Source organism: Nasonia vitripennis, chromosome 5 (genome assembly GCF_009193385.2).
Source record: "Nasonia vitripennis strain AsymCx chromosome 5, Nvit_psr_1.1, whole genome shotgun sequence".
Classification (NCBI taxonomy): Eukaryota; Metazoa; Arthropoda; class Insecta; order Hymenoptera; family Pteromalidae; genus Nasonia; species Nasonia vitripennis.
Window position 1 is genome coordinate 3,428,003 of NC_045761.1, and position 12,994 is coordinate 3,440,996.

Consider the following 12,994-nt stretch of genomic DNA (forward strand, 5'->3'; position numbering starts at 1 on the left):
GAGAGATATTTGCTCTGATGTGCGCCGATCATCTCAATGAAGGGAGAATACACGGCAGTGCTGACGTTTGACTCGTCTGAGTCACGTGTATGCCTGCGATTATTTGCCTCGTTCGAGACAAAAATTGCAGCGAAAATGAAAATATAATTTTCCTCGTACGTGAGTTTTTTCCTCGAAGCCACGTATCGAAGCAGCGCGAAATCTGAAATCCACGAGATCAAAGGAGCGGGAAGCAGAAATTAAGCGATGAGTCACGCGCAGCACATCGGGGAGGAAATAGAGCCCTTTGAACCTGTCACCAGCCTAGGGTAGCTATTTTTCCCCCTCATACACAGACAATTTTCTTTCTCCGCCGAAAAATCGGAGGTGCGCGAGCGCACGAATTTCGGAATAAAAATCAGCAATAACTCGCAGGCCTCCCTTTGTCCACCAGTATACAATGGCCGAATGACGATCGGCGGAATAAAAATGTCAGCTGCAGGACTCTTTTAATCGTCGCGCATTCGGAGGGGAAAACGTCATCAAAAGGCCACCGCACGCGGTTATAACAGGCCGTTTTTGAATTTCACGTCTTTCTATAGAATTTTAATTACTCGACCGTCAGAGCGTCCTCCCTCCGCGCGACAGTATGGAAATTCTGAATCGAAAAGCCATTCTCGAGCCGCGGAATTATAGACGCGAAATGCAGTCTAATTTGATTTACCGCGTGTGAAGAAAAATGCTAATCGCCGTGTTTACCGCGGGAAACTACGCCGGAGATTGTAAAAATTCAAGGCTCCTCGCTCGTAAAGGAACACCGAAATAGAAATCGATCGTGCAGCGCGGAGACAATGAAAACAACATGGTCGTAAAAATTCAAATTCGCATAAAAAAACGCGCTGAAAACCACGGCAATCGCGAGGGCTATCGATGTCTATTCAAAGCGAGTCAGCAGTGTTGTGCAATGCGGTACACAAACCGAGTGCGCGGGGTATCAAAGAGCTACACGTAGTCGCCTCGGGCAGCTTACGTAACGCCGTGTACGACTGCGTGTACAGCGTCGACTTCTGGAAGATTCGATTCTTCACGCGCAACGTTCCGCTGCGGTAAATCACGCTACATGCTCTCCCGCAAAAAGCAAAAAGCCAAGCGATGTTAGAGCAAAGGAAACTACGCGATAGATAGAGGATAAAGGCAAAAACTACTGCGCAGTTTCCGCGCGAGCGAGCTGCACGCTGGCGATAAAGATAGCAGCGCGCATACGTGCAGGAGATCGCGTGGGACCTGTATGCGCGCGCGAAGCAAACGAGCGGACAAGAATAGAGCTAGTAATAGCGCCGGCGGCGCGCGCAGATATTATGTACTGACCTAGCCTAACGCGCCGCGCCGTCGTCGTCGCCCGACCCTGAGGCTTGCCGCTATAGAGCTCACCTCGGTCGTTGACTGATTATCATGCATTCACACAGACGCGCATAGACGCAGCTATAGCTCTACGCTGCTTCGCGGTGCATATATCTACAGCGTCAGCGCTGCTCTATTGCACGCAGCTAGGCGCTCTCGGTTATTTGCCAAGAGCGCGCTGCGATCGCCTATATTTAGATTTTTATGCAGCCGCTTGTTTGTTCTCGCTGCGCCGCGGGATTGGCGGATTTCGTCGCGACGCGAGTTCGAAGTTCGAGGGAAGATTTTAGGCATACATTTTTCAGCCCGTGCATAAATTTGCTGGAATCCGAGGGCGGCTGTTCTCGGACAGTCGCGCGGCGATTAAAATAAATTTTGTAGCCGGGGCGAAAACGGTAAAGTTTTAATGGCCTCGGCGAGCCTAGGCGTTTGTACAGTATACAAAGCTCGGACACTTGACTGGCACGCAAATTTATGGCACAGCGGCGCCTCCTTTCTGCCTGCGCCCATGTGTGTACCCGAAGATTTGCCGTCCCTATTAGCATTCCTACACGGCGCTGCGCAGAGTCTAAATGCGGGATGGTCCGAATTTAGGCGAAACGAAAAAAAAAAGATCTGTGGAGCCACGACCGACATTGCTTCCGCGTTATGGTAGGCCGAGAGAACTGATTGGAGCGGAAGTTAAAAAGATCGAGAAAGCGAATCCCATTTTCGTAAACGCGCGTCCACTCGAGTGCGAGGAACAAGTGGCGAGTTTTCTCGTAATTCTCATTGGCGAGGAAGCGAAGAGAAAGAGAAGAGAGAAAGGAGAGAGAGAGAGAGAGAGAGAGAGAGAGAGAGAGAGAGAGAGAGCTGGATGACAGGCGGTTAACCATAATTGAATAGCCTTGAACCCCAGACAGCACGTCCCGTCTATATTGCGCGATTGTCCCTGCAATATGCTCGCTCCTCGGCTTTATTGTTCGTCTCTCTTTCTCCGCCCGGAGTCTGCTCACTCTCCGAAGCAATGTCGTAAAGCGGCTTCAATGTTTATTAATATTAATCCTCGCGGTTACGCGTAGATGGACTTTTGCATTGTATCGCAGGCTGTAATTATCGTGCGGGTCGTATAAGGCGCGTGTGACTAAACGACGGCGGCGGTGCGCACACCCCCGAGTGAGACGATCACAGAAATCAGTGTCGCGGAAAGAAGGCAGACATCAAAGTTTAGCGTTGTTCGTTAGCGTCTCTTGACGCCGGCTTACTTAATCGTGCCTAACCAGATTTGTAAGTCTCTCTCTCTCTCTCTCTCTCTCTCTCTCTCTCTCTCTCTCTCTCTCTCTCTCTCTTATGGTATAGTTCAACGACAGCAGCGCCGAAGCGACTGTGGAAGCATTTCTCCGCCGAGACGTTCGTGCAAACGAGCTCTCCGCGCGGCGGTGAAGGGATTCATTCTCGCGTGTCGCTCTCGAAAAGGAAGGCGGCAAAAAGCGAGCCCTTTGTGCTCTCTCTCTCTCTCTCTCTCTCTCTCTCTCTTGCTCGGCGCAAAGTCTGGCTCGTTATTTTACCAGTAAGGAGAGGATGGAACAGTAAGAGCTTTGATTGCGATGAGGGAGCAGCAATATTTACTCGTGATTGTCGGATGATTTACGGCCGCATTGTGTCTGTATCGGAGCGAGGTAAAATTAAATCGCGGCTAAGGATTAGTTGTAAATAATTCTCCGTCCCTGTGTGGTATACCAGCAGACAGTCGGTTTTCGAGTGACAAAACGGCGCGATTACCGGCCAAGTAGCTATTCCCGCGAGAGGGAGGGATGAGGAAAAGTCTATAGGCGCTCGGGGCCTCTTCCGAATTAACTACCGCCCATCTCCGAAACTCGTCTCGAGCAGCGCGTAACACCTGCAGCTCTCTCGCACCCTTCGTTGCCGCAATCCCACGTGGGAGCTGAACGGAGACATAACTCATCTCATTGTGTCGGCCGGCAAAGAAATTGGCCAATTTCGCCGCAAACCGCCGATTTACGCGAGGGTTATGATCGGCGCTTTACGACGATGAGCTGGAGCTTGTTAACATGCGCGCGCAAGCGGGGAGGATAAGCGATTAGAGCGCGCGAAATGACAGTTTTACGGATGGGGGGGGGAGTGTCGGCTCATCGAGTCTCGATAACCCATATCCGGGATTACCAGACCGTCGCAATTACCGTGTCTGGAGAGCGCCAGCAGCACGGTGTAAGAAGCCAAGTTTCGCCGGTGCTCCCCTTGCGCATATAAACTAGGCGCGAGCCTCGTAAAATCGGAAGGGACGAGAGCGCGAACCCCCTCGATGTTTAGTGCCTCGGCTATTGCCTCGGACTACTCGTACCTCTTCGGCAAACTTCTTTATTCAATTTTATTCTCCCGCTATACTGATGCTCGGCGGTGAGAGAGTTACGCTCCTTTCAATAATCCGCGAAGATTATACACAAAAGCCATATCACTCAGAGAAGTCGCAGCGTCGTCTGGCCGACCGATCTGCAACTACTTCCGCGTTTCTCTTTCCCATACGCGCACAAGTGGGGGCACTTGTGTGTCACTCGCGCGTATAATGAAACAGCTCGCGCGGCGAAGTACATAGTTATTCCCGGGGCATCCTCGTGTAATCATCGCGGCGGTAATTACGATTTAATTCCGCGGCGCACGGACGGATAATAAAAAAATTATACAGCACGCTGCAGCCAGACATTACGACAGACGTTCAGCTGCCGGATTTAACAAGGTCTCGACGTGCAGAAGCAGAGAAGCCCCGGTCCGTCGAGATTACGCGAGGAAGACGCTGCAGCGACGGCGTATCTATTGTATAGCGGCGTCGGGAAAGTCAAGGCCGCCCGAGTGCAGCAGCTGCGCCGGATCCGCCGCTTTTGCTGCAGCCGACGTCTGCGGGCGCGGCGGCGGCGGCGGCGGCGTTCGCTCATACGCCCCCGCGCCGCTCTCAGTCTACGTGTGTGCAGACAGAGACAGCGGGCGAGAGAAGTGTTCGCCAGAGCCGCGGTCGATAAAATCGTCTGCGCGCGTGCGCCTGGAGCGCGCGGCGGCGGAGCGAGGGGCTCGTCAGCTGCGCCATTGATCCCCATACCAGACAGACCAGACTTAAAGAGGAAGCTGCCGAGCTGCCGAAGGTCGCTAATTCGCACCTCTCCGCCGCACGAGCTCTTTTGTGCATGCGATTCTCTGGCGCGAGAGATATTATCCGTTAAACATCGGCGTATACAGATAGCCATCGACGAGGGCCCTCGATTTCGCCTGCACAGTTCGCACGGCGGGATTCCTGCGCTAACGATTCCCAGCGCGAAGCTCGTTCCATTAGCCGGACGCGCTGATCGTTATTGATGGATTACGAGCGAGAAGGGCGCGTCGATCATATTGTGCGCCACCACCGCCGTCGCGTTTTTTGCAACGACGCTCCTTCTTTATGCCGTCGTCGCGAGACGAGAGCGTATAACATCGGGCGAATTGATTTATGGCCCTTTTTGAATATTGCTCTCTCAAGATTTATCGACGCGCCGACCGAGTTATTGTCGTCGTCGTCATGGGGGCGAAGATTCGGTAATGCGCGGTGGAAATTAAAGATCGACGTGCTCGGTGATAAAAGAGCGAGCTGCGCGCCAACGGGCCATGAATTTTGTATTCCGACGTTCGGAGGCGCGGCATCGCCCGCAACGCGGAAACAAAGAGCAGCGCGACGCCGGCGCTTTAAAGCCGAGCTGCCACTCCCCGAAGAGCGGTCTACAGTCGCGGATACGGAGAAACTTTAATAAGAAAGAGGCGAACGAGCCGAGGACGGCTCTCTTCCGTGCAAATTGAGATTGGATCCGGAAAAATGCGAATCGACGCCAAAGTCCGTGTCAGCACTGCTGCAGCGTATAAAGGAGAACCGCTGCAACGCGAGACGGGAGTCGCTTCTAGTGCTTCGCGGCGCGCACTTTTACGGGCAAAGTTCGCGTTTTGGCCGACGACGACAGTAGCGAGTAGAGAAAGAGAGAGAAAGAGTATAGAGGAAGTTGAGCGCGACGCCGGGTCACGTTTTAATCGATACTGTCTGGCGCAAAAAGCAACGACGGGCTAGACGCACTCGCGCGCAAGCTTCGGGGCCGCGGCGCAGGAGGGGACTCGGCCTTGGCACTGGAAGAGCGCATCAGTCGAACCTATAGATATATTATGCCTGCGCGCCCCGGGCTTATTACTTGTTTGCGGAACGGAACGAGGAGTTTGCTCGTAAAAGTGGCCGACTATGCAAACTCCGATCGAGAACTGAGTCATTTCGAGGATGATGAGGCCAAAGTGGCGCTCTTCGCTAAGTAGTTCCGAATAAAAACTTTTTTGCCCCGCTACTGCTGCTACTCTGTCAATGCTATTGGCAATGTCAGGAGACGACGAGCAAAAACAGATTGAAGAAGAAATTGCCATCGGCAGTTGGCCAAACTCTCTTTCGGTATACTCGTATGTGTGTGTGCGTGTGTGTGTTTGTGTGTGTGTGTGGAAGGCTCGACGCGGAGAATGGGTTTATTCCTGGCGCGGAGCGGTTTTCCATCGAGCTTTTTGCTGGACCGGATGCCTCGCCTTCCGACTCCGGTACGCGCGACCTTGAATACACGAGAATCTGATAGGGAAAAAATGTACGCATGAAAATCTCTTTAAAAATACACACGGATACGGACAGTCGACCTTGGTATAGAGCGGGAGAGAGAAGATCCGCAGCCGAGCGAAGAAAGTGGCGCGAGAGACACATTCTCGCCGGCTAATCGTTTTTAATTGAAAATTATCGGACGATCCAGCCGCGGCGCTATCTCGCTCCTCGTAAATAACCCGCTCTACACTCTCGCGTCTGGAGCGCGCGCAATCTGCCGAGTCGATCGGGCGCCGCAATAATACCCTCTTTTCTTCTCCGAACTTTCGCGGAAAGCCGCCGTCGCGCGATTTTCCTTACGCAGGAAGTAGCGAATCGCGTCTAGACGACAAATTGCATCTCGAAAACAAAGAAAGCGAGGCTCGCCGGCGCGTCATCGATACGTGGATCGCGTGTATAAATAGAAGGAGCATGTGTCACTTTTCTCTCTCGAGCGGTGTACATCGCTGTATACGGGCGACGAAAGATTTCTTTCGCCGAAGGATTTTCCACGCGAAGCTGAAAGTGCGGACGAGCTTTTTTCAAATTCCGACGAGAGTTATCTCCTCTATCGAAATGCATGCGGCCTCTGAGAAGTTAAACGCTGCTCGCTTATCTTGTTCGTAATCTTATCTCCGTTTTGATCGGGTAAAAAACAGCTATAAGTAGCGAGAGAGGGATTCGAAATTAGCGTTTCGATGCTCAAGATCTCGCGTGGATTAGAGACCAGTCGTATTTCGAAACGTTTACCGCTTTTACTGCCATAATAAGGAAAATCGTGTATATTCGAGCGCGTGTCACTGCGTGGAGGCACGACGGCTAAATAAATCTCGCGTGTTTTGCTAGTGCCACGACCCCTCGGAGCCGAATTGCAAAAAAAAGCTGTAACTTTTAGAGGCGGCGATTAAGACTCGTTACGGGACTAATTAGACATTTACAGTCGTCATCCACGCGATAATGGGCCACTCGTCGAGGTTGACGTTACGAAAACAAGAATCTGGTTTCCAGCGAAAGCTAAAATATTCTCATTTCAGGCGATAGCACTGTCCGCTGAATGGTTTCCGATCGGAGATGCCCGAGCTCCCTGAAAAAGCGCCAGGCATACAATATATAGAGATAGTGGGCGCAAAAAACGACCTCGACCGCGCGATCAATTGTGATGAGCGATCATGAATGAGGAAGCAAAAAAGCGTTCTCTATTACAATAAAAAGCCACACGCGAGAGAACGTGTAATTACGTTTTGATACACGTGTTTACAATTTGAATCCGTATATACGAATTTTTCTCAAACTCGGGTGGACGTTCAGCAGCGTCTCTTCGAAGAATAATATCGGGCTCTTGCGAAAAAAGGCGCACAAGTGCCGACAAATTTTCGAGAGCACGTAAACTGGCTCGTAAAACCGAGCGGTGCGGATACAGATATAAAGCTGGTATATATAAGCAAGCATACATACTTAACCTTGAGCCTTAATTGCGTTTAATTCGTCTCGTGGAGAGAGAGAGAGAGAGAGAGAGAGAGAGGAGGGGTGCGATGCGAATCCGGTCGTAAAAAGGGTTCATGTTTTTTATGTCATGGAAATAGAAGGCCGGGAAGAAGGAGCGAGAGAAAGAGAGAAATTCCCCCCCTTATCTCTCCGGATTCGCCAGGGCATTAGGAGGTGGCAGCTCTCTCCGTCTCGCGCACGCATGAGAGGGACTAGAAGGCGAGAGAGACGCCGCACGTCGTCGTGTCGTATCGACCACGTTGAGGCAGGTCTAGGCCCCCGGGGAAACTCCGAGGCTCACCCAATCCTTATCCAACACACGCACTTTGGGGGATGAATTTCAAGGCCGGACCAGTCATTCTCACGTCGGCTCGATAACCGTCTGACGTTATTCGTTGCGTAATAGGCCGGATGCGCGATTTTAAAATCATCCACGCGCAGAAACGCAGTGCAGCTTTTCCTGTTTACAACGTTCGGCTAGCAGTCTGTCGCGAGCAACTTTTCCAAAACGGTCTCGCATCTTCGTATAATTATCGCCTTATTCGCTGCTAAAAACGCCGCGACGCCAAGTATAGATCTGACAAAAGCGAAAGATCGCCTACTCGGATAGTCCTGAGCACAATTAATTCAGCGCCGTGCTTTCACTCCCGCCGAGAGTATACATCAATGCCGCATCTCATTGCAAATCAATGCCGAGCTTCCTGCCGCCTTAATGGCTCGCGCCGTAAGTAAGTATATTGTGCGTATTCCGTGAGGCAGTGATAAGACGCGAACACGGAACCACTCAGAGTTTGATGCGCGGGGAGAAAATAAACCGCGGCGATAGCATCTCGATCAACAACAGAGGCGTGTTTCTCCAATTGAATTTCTGCTGCATTCCAGCCATTGATCCGGTCTGGCCGGCGAGTATAGATCATCGTCGTACGCCGAGGTGTTGTTGCTTCTTCGTTTTGCGCAGCTGTGTACGCGCTGGTGTACGTCGTAAATAGTCACTTCGGCTCACAGAGCCGCGCGCTTAGATCCTTGTCTTGGCGGGAGTACAGCAAAGTCATTCGAGCGTTATGCTTTGCGCTAGAGTTGAGGAGCGAATTATTCTACGCCGACGCCTTTGAGATGCTCAGCGAGGTAGGTATAACGCGTCTGAGTGCGATATGCCGTCCTTAACTTTTTCATTAGTCATTCGCGCTTTGTCTGCTGCGAATTTACAAGTCGTTATACGTAGTCCGATTAAGCTCGTGTAAAAAAAGAACTTTTTGTCGGTTAACAATTTGGACGTTTATTCACGCGTAGCCCCACGCGATCCATCTCTTCTAGTCAAACTCGCTGGTCCTACATCATATTCCGGCAAAAAACGGACGTACGTATAACCAAGTGATCAAAACGAATGGCTTTTTTCGCCGATCGCTCATGTTTTCACCTGCAGTAGCGTAGCGGCAATTTTTTAAGAATCGATTCATCACCCCCAGGGAGGCTGAAAGAGGACAGCCTCTATTTCGCGCCCACTGCAGGTCGCAGCCGGTCATTTCCAAGGTGAGCTGTACACGCCGCGTGCTGCAGCAGACGCAACGATATTATCGAGTAATGGGCTCGCGTGCGCTGCGAGCAAGCGGGCCAGCAGTGGTTTGCGAGTGGCCTCTCCCTCTCGGGGCGAGGAAATTGCACGGGGGTTTATTGATTTTCGCGCGCATTCGGAGTAGGACAGTTTTGAGCAAGTTTTTCTTCTTCTATCAGCTGCCTTACACCCCGGCTATAGAGATGAAACGAGCGTGAAAGCGCGCCGGTTCATCTAAATTTAGATGAGATTTGTAGCCGCTACTCCCACATCTGTTATTTACGCCGAAAAACCAGCTCTCTCGCCGCTCCACATTCGAAATGCAATTTCAAAATTACAATTGAGTAATCCGGGAACAATCAATTCGAAAAGCCACTTTCTCGAATTAAATTGGGTCATGCGTAAACATCGTGATTACATGCGTTGTGCAAGGTCGAGTGCGGCCCAAAAGACGTGTTCGCGTGAGTAATGAACGTCCGCGCGATAGACGCTGCGTGTGCTATTATAACGCATGTGAGACGCGAAAGGGCAGGTCGTGAATATAGGGGGCGGGATCCGATTATGCATCGTAATAAAACTGTTCATCTACCTTAATGTGATAGGAGTTGAGCTTGGTTCTCGGCAGGCTGTTGAATGCGCTGAAGTCCAGTCGCCGTGAGAATATACCGTTGGCTCCACAGCTTTGCCTGCAACAAACGAGTCAGATTTATTAGTCACTAAATTCTTCAAGAGCAAGCGGAGATTGTACACTATAAATCTACGAAAATTTTAGAGCAAGTGGAAGGTAAATATTAAGTTCCACAGGTCGATAATGCACCTCTTCAAATCGCCGCGAGGGTCAGGAGGATGTCAGGCCACGAGGACGTATCGGGAGAGCTTTGTTAGAGCCAAAGGGACCGCAAATTGAAACGTCGTCGCCGCATGACGTCTGCCATTAAAACGTCGAGTTGAGCCGCCCAGCACGAGGATAAAACATCGCAGGGAAATAAAAATGAACCGCTCCCGCGCAAAAACCTTCGCAATACGACTCCTCCTGCTTCTCTTTTCTTCCGCTCTGCTCTCGTTTTGAATCAGTCCGCACGCACGCAGGGGGAAAACACTTGGGCTTTATGGAACTAATATCGGAGGATTTGCCCGGATCGGCGCAAACGAAAGAACAGAACAGTAAGCAATAATCTCTCTCGCATAAAAGTGCGCGCGTAAAGAAAATCTGTGTATGTGAAATTCGAGATAATAAGACGTGCCAGAGAACCCGAGAGTGTCTGCCTCGTGTTTCAAGGTGACCTGGATCAAATCCATTTGGTATTACACGCGGACTCGAACCGTTCCGTCATACACTCTCTCGCTCGCGGAGTGCTTTTCCCTTCGCTCGGGATTAAATTTCGAGTTTTATGTCAACTCGGCCTTTTCCTTTTACCCAATGCGGGTTTTGATACCTTTCGGTAAAAAAAATGAGAGATAAAAGAGAAAAATAAACGAGTCGGGCAATCAACGCAGAGAGCAGAGTCGCGCTCGTTGTTATGCATCACTGAATAAGCAGTCACGGATGTGTAATGCGCGGAGGCGCAATATACCTATAGCCATATTATATGAGAAGTGGGGATACGCGCGCGGCGACCTTGACCTTGGTGAGCGCACACATACACACACAGTCACACACTTCTCCGTATCGCGGGCGCGCGCGGAGCCCGCATGTAGTCGTTTTATTTTCGGCAATGTCACCTCTCCGGGTCACGAAAACATTACGCACGACAAGCCGCGACGCGCCTTGTTTGTACAAGGCATATCCCCGCGAAATCAGAGTGACAGTAGGATACGAGCTTCTGCACGCTGTTTTTTTCGAGCGATTCTCGCAGGATCGTCAAAAACCGCGGACTTTCGGAGCAGAATTTTAAATGCTCGGAGAATTCGCGGATTTTTCCGGGAATAGCTGGAGAGCATGGCTGTACGGCAGGCTGCAAAGCAGAGGCAAAGAAGAGAAGGAGAGAGAAACGGAAAGAGGGAGAAAAGAGAGAAGAGAGGTCGTTATGCAATTTACGTAACAGCGCATTTACCGGTCAGCTGAAAGAGTCGACGCGACGTCGCTCGCTGCTGCTCTCAAGAGAGAGAGAGAGAGAGAGAGAAAGAGAGAGAGAGAGAGAGAGAGAGAGAGAGAGAGAGAGAAAGTTCGCGGCAATTTTCACGGCGAAGGCCGGTCGTCGAACAATAATGCCCGTAATTGAGGCAATATAACGTTTTGCCATGTCGCTCTGCAGATTACTTTGACCTACGCGCGCGCCGGCACATACGGGGCACTGAATAGTGGTCAGAAAGAAAGAGACGATTGGAGATGAGCGAGAAAAAATATTTTATTTGAGGATCAATCAATCCTCGCTCTCTCGACGCCTTGTGCGCGATGGGGCTTTTACGCTGCGTGCTGCATGCGTGTTTCGTAACTGGAAAACAAGCGGATTGATGATATGCCAGCAGATGAACAGATGCTGCGAGCTTTATTCTGGGAGAACTTTTTTACTTCTGCCGCTCCGACACGCGCAGATGATTGCAGTATTTTAGAAACATGTTAAAATCTCGAAGACACTGTGCTTCATTGTTCCAAATTTAGAGTGTGACATGGCCGATGCAGCATCGATCAACGCCGAAGTTTTTCGAGAAAAAAACGCGGATTAATTCATTCGGATTACAGACTCTCAAAAATTCCGTGGCGCGATGATACCGTCCGAATAAATGAGCATCCTCCAAAAATAGAACACGCCAAAATAGCCGAAGAGCTTTCGAGTCCAATGAGAAGGAAAAAACGCATTTGTTTTGATAGCCCAACGCTCCCAGAGATCGTACGAGAATTTTTTTTTTGCTATAGCTCGCTACGAGAAAATTACACAGCTGTATAGAATATCGACGAGCGGGCGAAATAAAATTGCGGCCTGACAAACAGCCGAGGCTAAAAATATTTTATAGCCGAATTCACGTTCGGAAAACCGGTTCAGCGGGCTCCCTCTCCCCCGCGCGCACGAAAAATTCGACCGCGGGATAATAAAAGGATCGGCCGCGCGCAAGGAGCCGATACAAATCGGCAGGAGTTATATACAAGGGTTATTATTATTATCATTATTATTCCTCGAGTCGGTTCGTATCACGGCTGGTGTTCGAGAGAGAGAGAGAGAGAGAGAGAGAGAGAGAGAGAGAGAGAGAGAGAGAGAGAGAGAAAACAAACTTCCTCACTGCATAATCGTATAACGAACGCGCGTGTTGCTTTGTGTTATTTTTTTTCTCGCTCGTTTATTTGTCATCCCGAACGAGCGTGGGACTATCCTCTCCACAGGCTAATCTCGCGAGCCTCGACTTATGCAAACGAGTCTCTTTTTTCTCCGCCTCATCTGCGAATTTACGAGCATTTAAATTTTCTATTAATAGCCACACGCTTGCCAGCTTATACGCGCGCATATATCGATGGATCAATGAGGCGTTATTATTATCTAATCGGGCTCCAAGGGTCTTTAAGAGCGTCGAGGAGAGATGTCAGGAGTGAAAAGCCCGAGGATTCGCGGCGCGCAAAAAAGAAACGCCGAAGTAACGGTTGCGTCACCCACATCGGTGCACGTGTACTCGAAAGCCGGCGACCTCTCTCTCTCTCTCTCTCTCTCTCTCTCTCTCTCTCTCTCTCTCTCTCTCTCTCGCCCCTCCGCGGCGGCGAAGCTTCTTTTGCAAAAGGTGCTAAAACGTCGACCCGTTAGCTTTTCACGAGACTCGCGGCTGCAACCTGTATTTCCATGCTCTTCTGATTCTGTTTTTCCACCGGTCTAGTGTCGGCGACGTGACTCTTCTGATTTTCGTTTTGGCGCGCGCGGCGTCAATCAACTCTTTTTACGCTCGTTAAAACTCGTTCATCCCGACTGCCGAGGAAGATTATTAATAATTTTCATATGAACGAAGTGTTTTTTTTTCTTTTCAAATTTCAA

The 12,994-nt window shown here is 50.5% G+C and overlaps 1 protein-coding gene across 1 annotated transcript in view; it reads right to left on the bottom strand.

Annotated features, from left to right (window-relative positions):
* The window catches only part of LOC100123592 (headcase protein), a 62,817-nt gene that overhangs the window by 38,735 nt on the left and 11,088 nt on the right, over positions 1-12,994 (bottom strand). Inside the window, exon 2 of the mRNA XM_001607201.5 lies at positions 9,628-9,724. Within this exon, the coding sequence (XP_001607251.2) occupies positions 9,628-9,724 (97 nt within the window). The remainder of the gene's footprint in view (positions 1-9,627; positions 9,725-12,994) is intronic.